Source organism: Mus pahari, chromosome 6, assembly GCF_900095145.1.
Source record: "Mus pahari chromosome 6, PAHARI_EIJ_v1.1, whole genome shotgun sequence".
NCBI lineage: Eukaryota > Metazoa > Chordata > Mammalia > Rodentia > Muridae > Mus > Mus pahari.
This window is the reverse complement of record NC_034595.1, coordinates 47,642,687-47,661,875: the sequence shown is the minus strand read 5'-3', so window position 1 is coordinate 47,661,875 and position 19,189 is coordinate 47,642,687. Positions and strand designations below refer to the sequence as shown.

The following is a 19,189-nucleotide window of genomic DNA, read 5'->3' as shown; positions in this document are numbered from 1 at the left end:
AGGGATCCCATCCAAAGGACTTCTAGGGTGTGTGATCTGGCTGGAATGACACATCTTTAATTACTCTGGCTAGAATACAAACAGTGAAGGTAAAGTTAGTTTGTAGGAGGAAGCAGTCAAGTTTGAAAATAACCCCTAATTGAGGGTCAGACAAGTAATGAGTCAGAGAAAGGTCACACCCAATTCTTATAAGAACAGACAGGAAACTTTAGAGCCTAAGAGAGCAATGTGTGCACACGTGCACACTTACTCAGAGATAGAGAGACAAACAGAGACAGAGAGACAGACAGAGACAAATAGAATGGAAGAATGGGAGAATGGGAGAATGAAAGAATGGTAGAATGTGGAGAGGGGGCAAGCAGCAGTAACATTAGAACATATTGCCATAGTTAGTATGAGGCCAAGCAGAGAAATTCAGCCAGAGCCATTTTCAGTCAGTCATTTGGAAAGGAGCTTGGGCCAGAACAGCCAAGATGAACCAGAGTTTAGAAAGAGCGAGGAATCTAGAGCAACATTCTGGGAATCCCAAGATACTTCATGGTCATATATTTGATAGGCAGTTTATATTCCTTACAAGAGATTTTAGTGTAGTTACATTTCCAAGAAATGTAGTTACATGCTAAAACGTTTGGTATATTTTCTGGAGAGAAGAGGTATATCTTCATTTCCCCCCATAAGGGTGACATACAACACTCAGGTGATTAAACCCAGTAACTGGTATATGTGATGCTTAGCACGGGTCTCATGGACATTCCTGACTTAAAAATTGTGTGAAAAATTATTTAAGAATATTATGTTCCCAAAAGTTAGGTTCTGTACATACTTGAAGACACTTATTGCCACATAAATAGCAGTAAGTATATGCTTGAAAAATGATGTTAAATATTTCCTTATTTCAAAAAGTGTTTGTAAACACCCAAATTTAGGTATCATACTTACAAAGTGCCTCACTCAAGCTTCCAGCTTCTCCATTCCTTTCAATAAAATTCAACTGTATGAAGACAGTTGTACTTGATGCAAAATGCATTGCAAACCAATTTTCTGAGAAGAAATATTTCTTCTGAATTAGATAACATGAGTGAATTCTGTCATTTACTGTGATTTGACATGCGTGTTTGTTTTTTAGGTATAGGGGGAATTTCCCAAGCAAAAGTAAAAGAAAACATTACAACAAAAATAATGAGGTAGAAAGGATGAGTTTATTCAGCAGTAAACCTGCAAGATGACAATTACATCTGGCAAACAAAAGTTACTTTTATTTCCGGCAGTGCTGGCTCATGCCTTTAGTCCCAGCACTTGGGAGGCAGAGGCAGGTGGATTTCTGAGTTCGAGGCCAACCTGGTCTACAGAGTGAGTTCCAGGACAGCCAGGTCTACACAGAGAAACCCGGTCTTCAAAAAACAAACAAACAAACAAACAAACAATTACTTTTACAATAAATAAAAGGTCTTTTACTCAGACCTTGTTATAGGTTACTGAGTTAAGTCCCCAGATCCACAATAATAAAAAATAGTAATAACAATGATCAGGACAAAAGTGTTTTTCCAACAAGTGTTCATTAAACATTTGTTTAATTCACTTAATTCACCAAGCACAAGCACACTTCTGTTAAAACAAAGGGATTTGTTGCAAGGAGGGAGGTGAGAATGCTGCCTGCCACACTGTGGCTGGGATTAGCTTGGTTTCCCAGGTACATTGCAGTCACTGGGAAAGTCTGCTTACAGAACAGGCTCCCAGCTGCCCATGACACTCTCTGGGGTTCATGCAAATCACAAACCTTACAACCACAATTGTCTCCTCAGAGGGAAAGACTTATTGACTGAAAAACAATCTATCTTAGACTGTCTTTTAGTATTACTGTTAGTGCTGGTGGTGGTTTGTGTGTGTGTGTGTGTGTGTGTGTGTGTGTGTGTGTGTGTGATAGTGTCTCATTAAGTAGATCTACCTGTCCTGAAACTGATTATGTAAACGAGGTTGGCCTTGAACTAACAGAGATTTGCATCCTTCTGCCTACAGAGTGCTGGGATTAAAGGTGTATGCCACCACTCCCTGCTCAATTATTATTTTAAATTTTAATTACAACATAATTACATCCTTTCACCCTCTTCCCTTTCTTCCCTCCAATCCTGCCCTTGTCTTCCCCACATATTCCCTCTCAATTTGATGGTCTCTTTAATTGATTTATATATACATATATATTCATGAATATAAATGTACATAGGTTCAGGGCTGGACACTTAGCATTGAAAAACAGAAGGCTTCTGCCTGGGGAAGACTAAGTCTCCCTTTCAGTCGCCTTTAGTTGCCTGTAATTGTTTTTCTAGGGTTGGGACCCCTTAAAATTTCCTGGTTTCACTTTTTCAAATCTACTGGTGCCTTTTAAAACCGTATTTCCTACCGTGTTCTTGTGGGAACCCAGTGCCAAGGACCTAGCCACTATAGGAGCAGTCTGGGCACCTGCAGGGCAGAGCAAAGCAAGGCATAGCATGGGAGGGAAGTTTGGGAAGGAATGGGTAAAAGCTCAGAGGGGCGGAGAAAACAGCCCTGTGCACGTGATCAGGGGTGCTCCTGTTCTCTGGTTCCAGCAGATAGGAAACCACGCTCAGAAGCTTTGTCACCGCAAAGGAGAGCCTTAGAGAGCCCAGCTACAGGGAGGAAACGGGAGGAGCAAAGGGGAGTGGACAGAAAGGGATAGGGAGGGACTAATGAGGGGACCGGTTGAGTAGGGTGCCTTGTTGTTAGCACCTGGGACTCGCCCCAGCTCAGACCTTCATTCCTCAGAAGAACAAGCTGCAGTCCTAACCATGCTCGCTGCTGCGGGCTCCCTGGTAGCCACGATCTGGGCAGCGCTCCATCCCAGGACTCTGCTGGTGGCTGTAGTCACCTTCCTGCTCCTGGCTGACTACTTCAAAAACCGGCGCCCCAAGAACTATCCCCCGGGGCCTTGGGGTCTGCCTTTTGTGGGCAACATATTCCAGTTGGACTTTGGGCAGCCCCACCTCTCAATCCAGCCGGTAGGAAGGGGTGAGGGTGTCTTGCTTTGTCTGTCCTGACTTAATCCTGAGCTAGAGGAACCAAGGATTTACTGAGACAGAACAGAAGACCAGGTTCAAAGACTGGTGATCGCAACCTGATATCCAGAACTCAAAATCTGTGTCCTCCTTTAAGAAATACGCAATTCGATTTTCAAATAGTTGGAGATTTTCTTACCCTTGTGTGAAGGGCTTTGCTCCCACTGTAATTCTGTTAGGGTCAGAGAACTCCCTGTATATGATTTTAAGTCTTTAAACCATGGTGTATTAAGGAAATGATAATAAATCTAGATAAATAAGCCCTTTCAATTTCAGAAATGGGTACAGAAGTGGTACCTCATCTTAGTTTGTTAGAGTGCCTGTAGAGAAAACAAAATGTGTTTTTCTCTTGATCGGCGTTTTCTACAAATATCAGTTTTCTTATTGATCTTTGTTTGTCCTGTCAGTCCTTGCTGACTGTTCACCTACTAACTTTATCAACCCCTGGGAAAGGTGTCTCCAGCTCCACTGGAAGTCTGCCTGTTTTTGCACTCCATTCTGGAAGCTCTCCTGCTTGTATTGCATAGACTGTTATGTGCACATAGTGTGCATGAAAGACTGAAATAGTGTCTTTTTGGTATATGACCATCTTCCTACTTAATATTTCTCTTTATCTATAGTTATTTTCTCTGCTTAGATAGTGAATACCATGTTTGATTATCCCTGTCACTTTTCAGTACAAGTGATGTCTGACTCTCTGATTGTTACTATTTAAAGGCATACACCCACATTTTTTCTTATTTACTTTAAACTATTTTTTTCTCTTTTTCCTTCCGTGTGTGTGTGTGTGTGTGTGTGTGTGTGTGTGTGTGTGTGTGTGTGTTTTGGACACTTTTTGAGTAGTTACCTTTTTATTCCTGTTCAGTCTTTCTTTTTCTTTTATTGGATATTTTCTTTATTTACATTTCAAATGTTACCCCCTTTCCAGGTCTCCCCTCTAGAAACCTCAGATCCCCTCCCCCTTCTCCTCCCCCTCCCACTGCCTCTATGAAGGTGTTCCCCCAACCACCCACTCACTCCTGCATTCCAGCCTTGGCATTCCCCTACCCTGGGGCATTGAACACCCTCAGGACCAAGGGCCACTCCTCCCACTGACATCCAAGGCCATCCTCTGCCACCTATGGGGCAGGAGCCATGGGTCACTCCATGTGTATTTATTCTTTGCTTGGTGGTCCAGTTCCCAGGAGCTTTGGGGGGTTGACTGGTTGATACCGGTTCTCCCCTCATGGGGCTGCAAACCTCCTCAGCTCCTTCAGTCTCTCTTAAATCTCTTTTATCATTCTTGCAGCCACAGCTCTGTGCTATGCAGTAGGCAGGGACAGCTGATGAGATTTTGCTATCACCATTTTCCACAGGAAACAAAGTGGCCACAAGCATAGAAGATTCCCCTCTCCCCTCTATGATACTGCTGTCTCAGGAGTTGTCTTCACACACACTGAGAACCACATCAGACACTAACTTGCTCTTCAGTGTCCTGTGCAGCAGGAACTCAAAGGCATAAAAGCCTGTTGTCTCTGGCCCTTGCTTATCCTCCTGTAGCTCTGTCTTTCTTCTTACTACACTGTTTTTCTCCTGAGTGTACAATGCTAGATGACTCTCTGTTGCACTTATGTTTCTAATATCTCCCCACTTAATTCTCACCTTTCTAGATTCCCCAGAAGTACTAAGATATTTTCCCCTCTGCTTTCGATAGATTTCTCTGGGATTGTAGCTTTCCTGCTGATATTGGTGGTTTTGGTTCACTTGGGGCTTTGTGCTATTGGGTTCTTCATGGCATGTTTGTGCTTTGTTATACTAGGAAGTTTCTATAATTGTTCAATAATGTTCTAATCTACACTTTCTCTTTCCTGTCTTTGGCAGACAGCTGGACACAGGCACAGCTGTAAGATCTCTGCTTCTGGCTCTCACTGTTTTCCATAGCTCTGTGCTATGCAGGGTGCACCTGCTTCTCACCCCTGCACTGCCACTGGTTGGTCTCACATCACTCCACTGCTGAGCTCTCCTGTATAGATCTGCACTAAGAACCCGGGAGCTTTCTGTGCTCACAATTCCCTTTGCTTCCTCTCTGTATTTTTATTATTATTTTTTTATTAAAAATACTTCATCTCATACAGTATATCCTTATCATAGGTTTCACCCACTTCATTTCTTCTAGTTCCTTTCCACTCCACTTGCCTCCAGATCCACTTTTTCTGTATCTCATTTGGGGAAAAAAAAAACCAGCCCTCTAAGAGATAAACAAACAACAGATGAAATATAGTAAGATAAAGCAAAACTTATATCAAAGTTGGACACAGTAACCCAGAAGGAGGAAAAAAATCCTGAGAGTAAGCCCAAGAATCAGAGGCCCACTTATTCTCACACTAGGAGTTCCATAAAAATGCTACAGAGCTATAGCATATATGCAGAGGACCTGGTACAGAACCCATATAAGCCCTGTGTTTGCTGCTTCTGTGTCTGTGGGTTCATATTCATGTGCCTAAGGTGATTTGTCTATGTGACTTTCATTTCTCTCTTAAAAATTCCTACCATTTGGATAATACCACTTTGAAATATTCCACTCTCCTATAACATAAATATCTGTGCCATATCTATAAAGCTGAGATTGTCTTGGTTTTTGGTAAGGCAAGTTGTTTTAGACTGGATTGTGAAGATTTTGTGCAGTGTGTCATATTTTTGCTGTACACTGGATATGTATTTTATTCACAGAGGTAGTCTGCTGAGGATATGAATACTCACTTTTGTGAAGGGTTGTTCACTTGTAAATTTAGCTGACAAACCTCTGCATTGTGAATTTGATCAACCCCATTTGTGTTTGCTACTCTTCCTGGGGTATATCACAGTCTAATCAGTTTAGCTTTGTGTAAAGAAAGAGAGCCACAGACCCCATGATACCATCCTAATAAAGCAGGCATGCTTCACTGAAGGGGAATAGAGGTCAGAGATTTGCCCATATTTATTTCATGAGGAAGCGATATTAGTATTAATGTAAGAGCAGAATAGAAATCAGAGTTCTGTCCCAGACCCCTCTGGGGATTTTCCTTATAGAACTTCAACTGTGAAAATCACAATTAAGTTACCCCACATAGGTAGACTAACAATGTTGTATCCAGGAATGCTACAATGACAGCCTCTTATAGGGTTAAAGTCTCACCTTTTGGTGTTCCACTACAGGACACAAAGGCAAAATGATAAGAGGACTTTGTCTTGTTGGCTATACTTCTTTGGCTTTTGTTGAGAGAAAATAAACTTCGGTTTGAGTTCCATCTCTGTCAGATGCTGCCATGATTTGCAAGAGTACAAAATCACGCTTTTATCTGATCTTGTCTGAGTTTTCTTGCTTGTTTTGCTACAGAACTAAATGTGACTAGAGAACTTAACTGATGTGTCTGGTGTCCCAACAGTGGCTTGTGATGTAATGGGGGGGGTGGAGTCTTCCCAGTCCAGTTACTTTTTATCTATTTATGGGTGTGTTTTCATATTTTCTCCTAAGCCAAGCATATAACAAGAAGCAGCATTAAGATACAAAGAGGTCAGATGTCCCTCAGTCCAATATCTTGAGTACCATTGTGCCACCTCTGTGTCACACACCCATTCAAACTTCTTGACAAAAATGAAGGGTGTTCACATGACTTTTGGCAGTGAAAGTTTTTGGCCTAAAGAATCCCCAGTAACATTACATCTCCTGGGGTTTGTCTTAGCAGATATTTCATCAAGGAGAGTGCCCCTGATCCTGGTCTTCCCAGGCAATTTCTAGCTTTACTTCATCTAATAATTCATTGACCTCCTTTGACTTGCATGCTGAGTAGGACTGTGAACTACTTGAAGTGAAAGGATTGGAATTCCTTCTCACCTGGCCCTGACTTTTAGCTAGTATGCTCTAATAAGGCTTTTCTTCTATATTCCTGCACATATTCATTCTCCAGTCTACGTATCTCTACTGCCTGAGCCACAATATGAGTATTTGGACCTTTATCCTGTATATGTTTTGTTTACATTCTCACCATTTAAAACTTGGCTAAAACACCATTTCCTCTAAGAAAGGAAATGTCTTCATCTCCCTTTCAATTTCTAACAAGACTATAGTAGATGTCATCTTAGGCTGTGCATTGAGTATTTTTCTACACCATCAGCCTATCTCAGAAGATGACCAATGAGACTGTTACTCTGAAGAGGAATTAATGACCTCAAAAGAATTTACACAATTGTGCATAAATGGATATATGTGCACATATATAGTGTTATAGTAAAGATCAGATATATAGTCTGAAAATTTCAAGTGACACTGTGGTCTATAAAGTCTAATAATCACTGTTACTAATATTTATTCCTTATTTCCATAGATTTATTTTATGTTTATTTATTGAATAAAAATGATTTTCAACATAATAGTAATAAATCCGTCATTGCTTAGTTTTTGTCAATTCAACAAAACCTATGCATTACATGGGAGAAAGAAAACCTCAGTTGTTCAGAAATTGTCTCCATCAGATGGGTGTGTGGGCATTTGCTCTTGCTTGCTATTTACTATAGGAGGCACGAGCCACTGAGATGATGTCATTCCTTCACTTGATGATGGAATATCACTTGTAAGATTAAACCTTTTCTTCACAAACTGATTTTAGACAGTATTTTATCACAACAACAGAAAACAAAGTAGGACATGTGCATATTGAAAGAAACACTTAAAAACACAGGTTTGCAAATGAGACAGAGAGTCAACAGACCATGAACGTATTCACTGCCACACACTTACATTTACCCACTCAGAAATCATTTCATGAATGTTCATCTGCATTTCTACACTTGATCATAATGAAAATACAGTTGTAGTTCCACTGTTTATTAAAGTTTTCTGTACTAGTAGGCAGTTTCTACATATCAATGTAAAAATGATTATCATATACTCATTAAAAATATTTAAAAGATGCACACAAGTGACTTAAAAAGTACCATAACCATAAAGATCACAAGAAAGGGCAGGAGTTCCATTGGCAAAGTGTTCATCATGTAGGACTGAGAATATATGTTCAGTCCCCAGAATCTATAAGAGTGAGGTATAGTAGCCTGTCTTTATAAATTCAGGGTTCAAAAGGAGAAGACAGCCAAACTCCTGAAGTTCACCAGCTAGCAAACCTTGTCTATTCAGTGCTCATGAAATACTCAAATAACAACGTGGTCAGCTCTTGAATAAGAAACTTGAGGTTGATCTATGGCACACACACAGATACACAGATACACATACACACACACATGCACACACACACACACACACACACATGCACACACATATACACACACACAAACACATGCCCACAGCTTATTACACAAAGCTCTAAGAATTCATACTAGCAGGCCTTCTCATCTACCACTAATGGAAGGAGGAACTGTGGCTGTTTTTCTTTTTGCTTCCTGGGTGTTCCTTTTCTGTCGTTCAGTAAGGACTTCAATAGAGCTGAGTCATTTGTATTCATAGCTCATTTTCTCACTAACCCTTAGCTTCCATTTTAATTCAGCCTCACTTTGTTCTTCCATAATCCATGTGGAGATTTATTTCTAGTATTAAGCTTGATGTCTCTTATTTCTTTTGTTAAATTTTACGTCTCTTATTTCAATTCATTGTTGTTTGTGTTCCTATTACTATTTTCAATGCTTACCTCTTATTTTACCCTTTAGAAACACCTTAAAAAACAGATTGTTTTAATCTTCACATGATGTACTGAATGTGCAGTGAAACTGGCTGTGGCTGCCTTATGATGTATGCCCAAAGTCTTCTGGGTAATTAAATACTTACAGATAAAATGACTGACAGGGATGACAAATCTGAGCATTGTAAAGGTCAGGACTTACCCATTTTCACTTGGTGCACTACAAGATAAAACGTACTTAAAACTTACTAATGAACTTCAGTTGAACTAGACACATACATGGGCAGAGAGCTGGTAAAGATGGAAAAAAAGATACTCACCTAGTACTTAGTCTCAGATGCTGAATACCATTGGTAGAAGTACAGAATCTATGTAGTTCACGTTGTTAGTTAAGATACACTTAAGCCAGATAACTTCTTTGTTGATATTGAAAATTAGTCAATAAATTCTTATGTGCCATAAAAGTTCTCAACACACTGACCAAGGCAAAGTCAATTCCTTTTCATCGTACATTCCTAAGTCTGGTATCTTTCAAAAGAAAAGATACACACTTGCTGGCTCTGACTTATGAACCATCTGGTTCTAAGACTTAATGAAGTTGTCAAGGACTCCAAATAAAGAACAACATAAGCACTGAGTTTAAGTCATTATCTATAATATGTTGTAAGATCCAATAGTGAGACCAAATCATTACATTTGCTTTGACATGGTTTACAAAGGTCCAAGGCCTAGTGATTGATGTGCTAGGATGTAAGTAAATGAAGATAGGGAGAGGAAGGACAGAAGACCACAAATACCTAGAAGAACTGAATTTAGTTTGGTACTACTGATAACACCCAGGATGACCTAAAGCAGAGGTGGGTCAACACAGGGCTGACTTATAAATGCACAAGTGGAAGGATCTCTAAAATTGATCACACACGCTTCCAGCTTTGCACAAACCTGTATGTTCTGTATCCTCATGGATGCTCTCATTGTCTGCAGCTACCTCTTCTCCTTCCTCCAAACTCCCTCACCCACACTCTCCTGCCTGGTATCCACTCTTTAGCTAATAGTAAACTCCAAGTCTCATGAACACCCAAAAGCCATTTTTTTCCATAAATATTATGTAACACTTGGTGGAGTACCCCCACCAGGCAAAATCCTCTTTCTTGACTGTATTGCTTCGTTTACAATTCCTTTTCCAATTTAGTAAGATGAAGAAAATTCTGACTATGGTAAAACAGTTATAAAAAATGAAGTAAAACACAAAGCATACTGAACACCCACCCAGTGGGTGTGGCTCTCTGGGACTGGTTCTTGTCCTAGATTTTGCTATGCACTTTTGTCCCTGAGCCTGTGAACACAGAGTCCATTCACTTCTCAGCGATGCAGTGGGTGACTAGAAGCCAGAAACAAAACAAAGCTCTCTTCACCCTGTCAGTCTCCTTCCCCAGAGGAGCTTTTGAGGAGGGTGGGGGTGGGATGATATCTTTACTCATCCATAATGGGAATCTGAAATTGGAAAAGTGCATATGTGACAAGTGTCACATACACAACCCTCACAGAAACTTCTCAACATGAATCCAATTAGCTTCACACTTGCCTTACATCCTGGATACACAGACACATGCACACTTAACTATAACTATTGATGTATTTTTCAGTTGGTGAAAAAATATGGGAATATTTTTAGCCTGAATCTTGGTGACATAACTTCAGTGGTTATAACTGGACTGCCTTTAATCAAAGAAGCCTTTACTCACATGGAACAAAACATTATGAATCGCCCTCTCAGTGTTATGCAAGAACGTATCTCTAATAAAAATGGTAAGTTTATATAAGTTTATTGAGCAAAACAAAGTGTGTTATAATGTTTATGATGCATTATAGGGGCCTGTTCCAACAATCCCATAAACCAACCTTATCTTGAATTGCCATCTTTTAGGAAGTATGAGGTTACATTTCTTTTTTTATTAGATATTTTATTTATTTACATTTCAAATGTTATCCCCTTTTCCAGTTTCCCCTCCAGAAACCCCATATCCTATCCTCCCTCCCCCTGCTTCTATGAGGGTGTTCCTCCCACCACTCCCATCTCTCTGCCCTGGCATTTCCCTACACTGAAGCATTGGGCCTTCACAGAACCAAGGGCCTCTTCTCCCATTGATGCGTGACAAGGCCATCCTTTGCTACATATGTGGCTTGAGCCATGGGTCCCTCCACGTGTACTCTTTGGTTGGTGGTTTAGTACCTGAGAGTTCTGAGGGTTCTGGTTGGTTGATATTGTGGTTCTTCCTATGGGGTTGCAAACCCATTCAGCTCCTTCAATCCTTCTCAAATTCCTCCACTGGGAACCCCGTGCTCAGTACAGTGGTTTGGTGCAAGCATTCAAACTCTGTATTTGTCAGGCTCTGGGAGAGTCTCCAAGGAGACAGCTATATCAGGTTCCTGTTGGCAAGCACTTCTTGGCATCTGCAATAGTGTCTGCGTTTGGTGTCTGCATATGGGATGGATCCCCAGGTGGGGCAGTCTCTGGATGACCTTTCCTTTAGTCTCTGTTCCATACTTTGTATTTCTTTTTTTTTAATTTTTTCTTATTATTTTCTTTATTTACATTTCAAATGCTATCCCGAAAGTTCCCTACACCACCCCCCCCGCCCCTGCTCCCCTACCCACCCACTCACACTACTTGGCCCAGGCCTTCCCTTGTGNTGGGTCATATAAAGTTTGCAAGACCACAGAGCCTCTCTTCCCAGTGATGGCCGATTAGGCCATCTTCTGCTACATATGCAGCTAGAGACACAAACTCAGGGGGTACTGGTTAGTTCATATTGTTGTTGCACCTACAGGGTTGCAGCCCTCTTCAGCTCCTTGGGAACTTTCTCTAGCTCCTCCATTGGAGACTCTGTGTTCCATCCAATAGCTGGCTGTGAGCATCCACTTCAGTGTTTGCCAGGCACTGGCATAGCCTCACAAGAGGCCGCAATATCAGGGTCCCTTCAGCAGAATCTTGCTGGCATGTGCATTAGTATCTAGGTTTGGTGGCTGATGATGGGATGAATTCCTGGATGGAGTAGTCTCTGGATAGTCCGTCCTTTCATATTAGCTCTAAATTTTGTCTCTGTAACTGTATCCTTTCATGAGTATTTTGTTTCTTATTCTAAGGATACTTTGTATTCCCTTGAGTAAGTTTCCCCTTCTAAGAAGGACTAAAGCATCCACACTTTGGTCTTTTTTCTTCTTGAACTTCATGTGGTCTCTGAATTGTATCTTGGGTATTCTAAGCTTTTAGGCTAATATCCACTTATCAGTGAGTGAATTTCATGTGTTCTTTTGTGACTGAGTTACATTACTAAGGATGATAATGATGTTCCATCCATTGGCCTAGGAATTTCATGAAGTCATTGTTTTTAATAGCTGGGTAGTACTTTATTTTACAAATGTACCACATTTTCTGTATCCATTCCTCTGTTGAAGGATATCTGGGTTCTTTCCAGCATCTGGCAATTTTAAATAAGAACATGCTATGAACAATGGAATCATCCATTGAAGGATTTAACAGTGTCATCTTTAATATAAATTGAAAGAATCCACATGTCTTTCAAAAACAAACTCTAAATGTCTCGGTAAGAAGTAATCATATATCCTGCCACAGACAGACACACTGTTCTCTTATTTCCCCTACTCTGTGCCAACCCTCTGTCCTAGAAAAATGAGTGTGAGTCACCTTCCTTCTCCTGCTGTTCATCTTGTTTAAAGCTTCTTACACTCTGTTATTAAAGCCATGCCACAAAGGGACCTCTAGCCTTCCAGAGAGTGTTAGATTAAAATAGTATAAGTACTCATTATTATTATTAAATCAAGTTACATGTTATAAAATTGGAAGCAGAACTTTAAGTGCATTAACCTACCAAAGTTTAAACATTTCATAATTATTCTGAGACAATCAACCACTAATTCTGTATCATTCACTATGTTTTCTGCTATGAGAAGCACAGAGCTGGGCATAAGTTATTAATAGAGAATATAATAGATGAAAATCTGCATCTTTACGTAACATGCACTCCATAAATGAAAAACCCTGGTGTAGTTAGCTAATTAAATCACATATATCTACAATGTTAAGGGGAGCTGCCATTCAATAGTAGCTTCTAAGATATACTGGGATTCAGGTAAAATTTCTATAAGTAAGGACACTCATCTAGTAACATGGAAAAACACTTAACAGAGACAGAATATCCCTGGAGGAGGGATAACAAGGAGGACTAGGGCCTTGAGAAACTGTGAAGATGTACAGTGTTGTAAGCATAGTATCTAAATGACATAATTAAGTGGAAACAAACTCATAAATTTGGCTTTTTTTTTTCCTACGTGGAGTTCATGTGCTTCTGACCTTATTGAGTCATTTTTTCATCTTTAAAGCTTGTTGTTTTACCAGGACCCCCCCCCTTTAAAATGTCTTTTTCTCTTTAATTTAAGTGTCTTGTCTTATCCTTTATTTCATTACTATTATTCAGTGTAGCAGAACTTTGTAGACCTTTCTGTGTACACTGGAACCAGGAGAGATGAACCAGGTTGGCAACAGCTGTTTTCCCTTGCAAAGTGTAATTGATATGTATTCCTTATTTTCTTTCGTAGCAATTAGAATGGAACTGTTGCTGATGGTAATAAGCATTCAGAGTTTTAAAGAAAAATAGATTGCATAATATTTAAGAAATATCAGTGTGTGATGTTGCAGATCTCCAGGTCATGTTAGCCGTCATGACTCTTGTTTTCTAATTTTCAGCAATCAAGTCCCTCATTGGCCCTCTTCCTTTCCTTCACAAATGTGTTCAACAAATAATTCATAAGGCACTTTTAGACCATAATATCATAATGCTGAATCTCTTCCTTTCAGGATTGATCTTCTCCAGTGGCCAAGTATGGAAGGAGCAAAGAAGGTTTGCCCTGATGACACTGAGGAATTTTGGCTTGGGAAAGAAGAGCTTAGAGGAGCGCATGCAGGAGGAGGCCTGCCACCTAGTGGAAGCCATAAGAGAGGAGGAAGGTGAGTCTCAGGCTCACCCATCGAGTAGATTCTAACTAAATAGTTACATATCTAAGTGATAATCCTTGCCCTTTACTAGGTCTGGGCACTGAGGATTGAACAATCAGCATCTAGCCATGATCCCAGCCGAGTTGTTCGGCAACTAAGCACAGAAATGGGTCAATAAGCTCAGTATTGTACCTAAGTCCTGGTAATAAATCTGACTTCCCAGGCTTTAGCAGAGTACCTGGTGCATGTAAGACACCACTTGGTAGGCTCTGACCAGGGCCTCTTACGTCTCTATTTCTGCAATGTTTATTTCTCTGTCATATGAAGTTGATCTATTATGGAAAATAGAAACAAATTAATAACTTTGAAGGACTCATTTCTCCCTCTCCCCTTATCCAGGAAAACCTTTTAACCCTCACTTCAGTATCAACAATGCAGTTTCCAATATCATTTGCTCTGTCACCTTTGGGGAGCGCTTTGACTATCATGACAGTAGGTTTCAGGAGATGCTGAGGTTACTGGATGAGGTTATGTATTTGGAGACAACAATGATAAGTCAGGTAAACATTTTTCTTTGCATATCTTTGAAGGGTGGAGCTTATAAAGCTAATGTATAATGTGTCAAATATAATTCAAATCCAGTTCTTGACTACTATAAGAAACTTTATATATACAAAACATTTCTAACATTTATTTGAATAATTCTGATATTCATATTGGTCTATATACATACATATGTAAGTGCTGGGCTCTTAGAAAATGACAATTTTTATTTGAACTCTCTTTTCAGATGCCTCTGTCTTCCTTTCTCAGAGTTATCTGGATTTACTTTCTAGCTCATTGCCTTGTTTTGTGATTTTTCTTTGTGCACTGATCTTTGTTATCAGGAGACTAGCAGTGCACTCTCTGAATCTGTTATTGTTTTCCCCTTGGTTAGGTAAATGTGTTGTTCCTAGGCTTATGGTGTTATTAATAAACACAGTTCCTTGACAATGTCGATGTGACAGACTCAATTTGTCCTATATTTGCATCTGGACATATAAGACAAAGGTTTAGAAGTATGAACTCTTCCTATATCCCTTGATACTTGATCCTATCAGTCTTCTTATACTAGAAAATATAAACATTTGGTGTTCAAATGTCACTCCAAGTAGGCCTCATTATGTATCTCTAATCCTTATAGCTCCTCAAATACTCTCCATAGCTTACTGGTCACTCATCCACTCCCACGGATATGGAAAACAGTTGGACAGTTGTAAGGTGAAATTAGCCTCAAGTGCTTGATTTTATCAGCCTGGTTTTCCTTCTTCTTGTCCCCTTTCTTGGTATGTACATGTTTGAGGATGTGTGCGTATATGTTTGTATGTTTTAAAAACACTTCCATGGTCTTTTATTTAGTATGTGTGCACACATATATACATTTGTTATGTGTATGGGTGCACACAAGTCTGACGACAACGTTAAGAAGTAGGTTCTTTCATCATGTGTGTACCATGTGTGAAAAAAAACTGTGTGTGTGTGTGTGTGTGTGTGTGTGTGTGTGTGTGTGTGTGGGAGAGAGAGAGAGAGAGAGAGAGAGAGAGAGAGAGAGAGAGAGAGATATTATTTTTATTTACAACTGTTATGATTTATTAATTGGTGTTACCTTTAGGTAATGTTAGATTTTTATCTCTTTTGACTAGTTCGGGTTTGAAATCTGTTTTATCAGATATCAGAATAACTACATCAGCTTGCTCTATTTCTATTTCCTCATAGACTGTTTGCCTTTTTGATATCTTTACTTATGGGTGTCTTTACCACTAATATGTGCTACTTTGAGATCACACAAGCATTGATCTAGGTTTCAGTGTAGATATTGACTCTGTTCTCTTAGACATTATGAGCATGCTCGTTATTTTACTTAATGGATATTTGAAAGGAGTGGGTTCTCAGCATTGTGCAACATTCCTGGCATTTTTCTGCATAGTGTATTCTGTTAGTGATGTGTTCCAGTGTCCATTTTTGACAAATTCAGTTATTATTTAAAAAAAAACATTTTTATGTACTCATTTACATCCTGCTCACTACCCACCTCCCATAATCCTTCCCCTCCCACTTCCCTGTCTCCTGTGAGTTAGTAGGAGTCCCCAAGGTATCCCTACACCCTGGTCTATCGAGACTATGAAACTTAGGTGCGTCCTCTTCTACTGAGGGCAGACAAGTCAGTCCAGCTAGAAGAATATAGACAATGTAGAGGCAACAGCTATTGGGATACCCCTGCTCCAATTGTTCAGGTCTCACATGAAGACCAAGATACACATCTGCTTCATGTTTTGTTTTATACAAACCTCAGTTCCCTTGTTGCATGTGTCTTCTGCTGTTGATCATTTCTACCACATTGCTGATTTTTTTATTCATTTTGCTGCCCTGTCCCTTTCTATTGCTGACTTCCTATTGTGGGTCTTTTATTAAATTCAATTGTTTGCTTATCTCCCCAGCGTCACTTATCATTTTTGCTAGAGTCCTTTTGAGACTTTTATATAGCAGTATGTACTTGTGTTTCTGTATTACACTTTATGCTTCTTGGACATATCTTCTGAGTGTGTGGAGATAACATTTGCAGATATTTCATATTTACCGTACAGGGAATACACATAGTTCCAGAGAGAATGTATCTGAAGCATAGTTATTGGTCCATTAAAAGTTCATTTTCTCTTTAAGAACTTCTGTTTTTATACCATCAAATTCTCTACGATGCACCCAAGAGTGGATTAATTCTCACTTGTGGGATCCCCACAAGCACTTTTTCCTTAAGTTCAGGGATTTGCTCACTGAAAATTAATGAAATGGATAGCAAAACTTATAGGTATGAAACGGGGCATAAAGAATGAACTCAGCGGCACTTAGTGTCTATACTATCTTGTGTTCCTTGTTATAACTCTTACTCATGTAGTTACAAGTCCAGCAGTTCCATGTTTTTCTCGTCCTAGTGAGCAGGGGCTAGGAAGTCAGTGGAGATCAGAAGGTATGCATCCAACTTCTAGGTGTGTATTAGGGTAAAAAATAATCTCAGAAGGAAACATAAAGGTGGCAGAGTGATAATAAATGTTCTTGGAAAGATAGGTTACAACAGTTGTTTTGATAGATCACTTCAAACGTCCATTAATTTTTACAGTGCCCTTCTGCATAAGAAATGAGGCAACATGGTGTCGGCCAACTGGTAGAGCTGTGAGAGCAAAGATAGATAGCAGTCCGTCAGACCTCTGTGGAATGCTTTGTATGTCTCTTGTTATTCACTGCTCTTGGATAAGGAAGACCCCATTAGCACATTGTACCTTATCAATGCTACTTTGTAATAATATTAACATCATTAATATTGTTATTATACCTGTTACAACTTATTATTACTAGAGGCTAGAGAGGTAGAAATCATCCCCATATATTTTAAATCTTGTTGATTTATGTTTTGTTATGCTATCTGTTTACTACAAATATTATTTAAACCTCATTCACCACTTAGTTTACTTGAGTAAAGGTTGCAGTTTTATAATATGTGGATTAAAGAACAGTACTGGTACCAGAATGTACAATACTTGTTATTGATAATTTCCCATAAGGGAAATAAGTCATGTCAGAGAACTGGAGGAGTGAGAAGATGCTTGTCACTTTAAGGATAATCAAATAAATTATCTCTAAAGAGACTTGACCAATGCTTTATGAAGTGAGCGGCATGGTTAAAAAAAATCAGGGACACCTTAAAGGCACAATGGATATATGAGCCAGGGCACTCAGTGTGTTCTCAAGGCTGCTGTGGTTGGATTATTTAGAGAAATAATAAATATTTTGGGGGTGCCAATTCTGTAGGATGTGCAGATGCCAAAGACTTTGTTCAATTCTGAGTCTAGGGGATAACCTTTGAATATAGAAAGTAACAGAGTCAAGCATGTGATTACACTGATAAATATTTTTCCTAAAAATTATATGGTAAATAAGTTATAATGACATTGATAGTATAATAATAGTATAATAAATAAAAGTGTTGAGTGCTCTCCCAATGTCCAGATAGAGAGGTGGTGTTATATAGCATGTAACGGGCAGTTGGACTTTAAGAAGTATTCGGAAGCTGAATATATTTTTCATGGTGGAGTTGAAATATTTTCAAGGAAGAGGGGAGGGAAAACAAAAGCTGGTCCCACAGTTTCACAGTAAGAAACATGTAGAAAGACAAGACTATATTAGGAAACACTGTAAAATGCCACCGTGTTGTCTCCATGACTATCTTATTTTTCCCAATCAGCTCTATAATATTTTTCCATGGATAATGAAATACATCCCTGGATCACATCAAAGAGTTTTCAGAAATTGGGAAAAACTGAAATTGTTTGTCTCTTGTATGATTGATGATCACCGGAAAGACTGGAACCCTGATGAACCAAGAGACTTCATTGATGCTTTCCTCAAGGAAATGACAAAGGTGAGGAAAATGCTTCTGTGTCTTTTTCATAGAGACAATGTATTCATTTAATAATTTTCAATCAATCATGCATCCGGCTACTACAAACTTAGGGTTTGACTTAGCACAGATTTATTCTCCTGCAGTTCTCACAACTTTAACTCTTATTTACCACACAAGGTTCACTGAAAGTCAATGGAAACTATTATGCTGCATCTCCAAACTCCTAGAGAACACAGATATCCCCTGTATTGGTTCCTTCCTCTGTCTTCAATTTCTAAACTGTAACATCTCTTTTTCTTTGATCTATTTGGTTTTGACCTTCCAGATCCTTCTTACAAAGGTAGTTCAGGGTAATTATCCTCTCTTTAATTAATCAAATCTACAAGGTGTATTTTAGCTCAAGTAACATGTAAAGGTTCCAAAAATGAAGATATGGACATCTTTGTACATCAATGCTTCATATAAGCCATACAGGTGAAATATTAAGCTGTATAACTAGTATTAACTCAGGGGTGTTACAAATACAGAGTCCTCACTGTAAAGACTGATACTTCCCTTTCGTCCTTTTCCTTGTTGTTTACCAATACATGAAACAAATATATACAAAGAAAAATTAGTAATTAAACCTTAGAGCTCTATTTTTGGACGAGTCAATATAAAGCCAATCACTTATCCATTTTATGCATATTGCAGCACACAGGCAAAACTCAACTGAATCCTGGAGTTTAGTTTTAATGTATAAATGCGGCATGTACCTTCTCATGATTGTATGGTTATAAACACTATTCAATTATGTACACTCAGAGAGAATGCAGCCAGTTGTGTGTACTTGTAACTTTGGATCTTGTGACAATAATTTGCAGAAACAATTTAAGAATTTGAAGGTCTATTTTTAGCTGATATTTTTTTTTTAAGGATTTTTTTTTTATTATTATTATTATTATTTTCTTTATTTACATTTCAAATGCTATCCCGAAAGATTCCCATACCCCTCCCCCCACCTCTGTTCCCCCACCCA

At 39.1% G+C, this 19,189-nt stretch overlaps 1 protein-coding gene across 1 annotated transcript in view; it reads left to right on the top strand.

Moving 5' to 3' along the window:
* Positions 1-2,583: 2,583 nt before the first annotated feature.
* LOC110323111 (cytochrome P450 2J6) overlaps positions 2,584-19,189 on the top strand; it is a 30,348-nt gene continuing 13,742 nt past the window's right edge. The window contains exons 1-5 of the mRNA XM_021200200.1: positions 2,584-3,014; positions 10,366-10,528; positions 13,599-13,748; positions 14,136-14,296; positions 18,013-18,189. Coding sequence (XP_021055859.1) covers positions 2,805-3,014; positions 10,366-10,528; positions 13,599-13,748; positions 14,136-14,296; positions 18,013-18,189 — 861 coding nt within the window. The 5' untranslated portion in view covers positions 2,584-2,804. The remainder of the gene's footprint in view (positions 3,015-10,365; positions 10,529-13,598; positions 13,749-14,135; positions 14,297-18,012; positions 18,190-19,189) is intronic.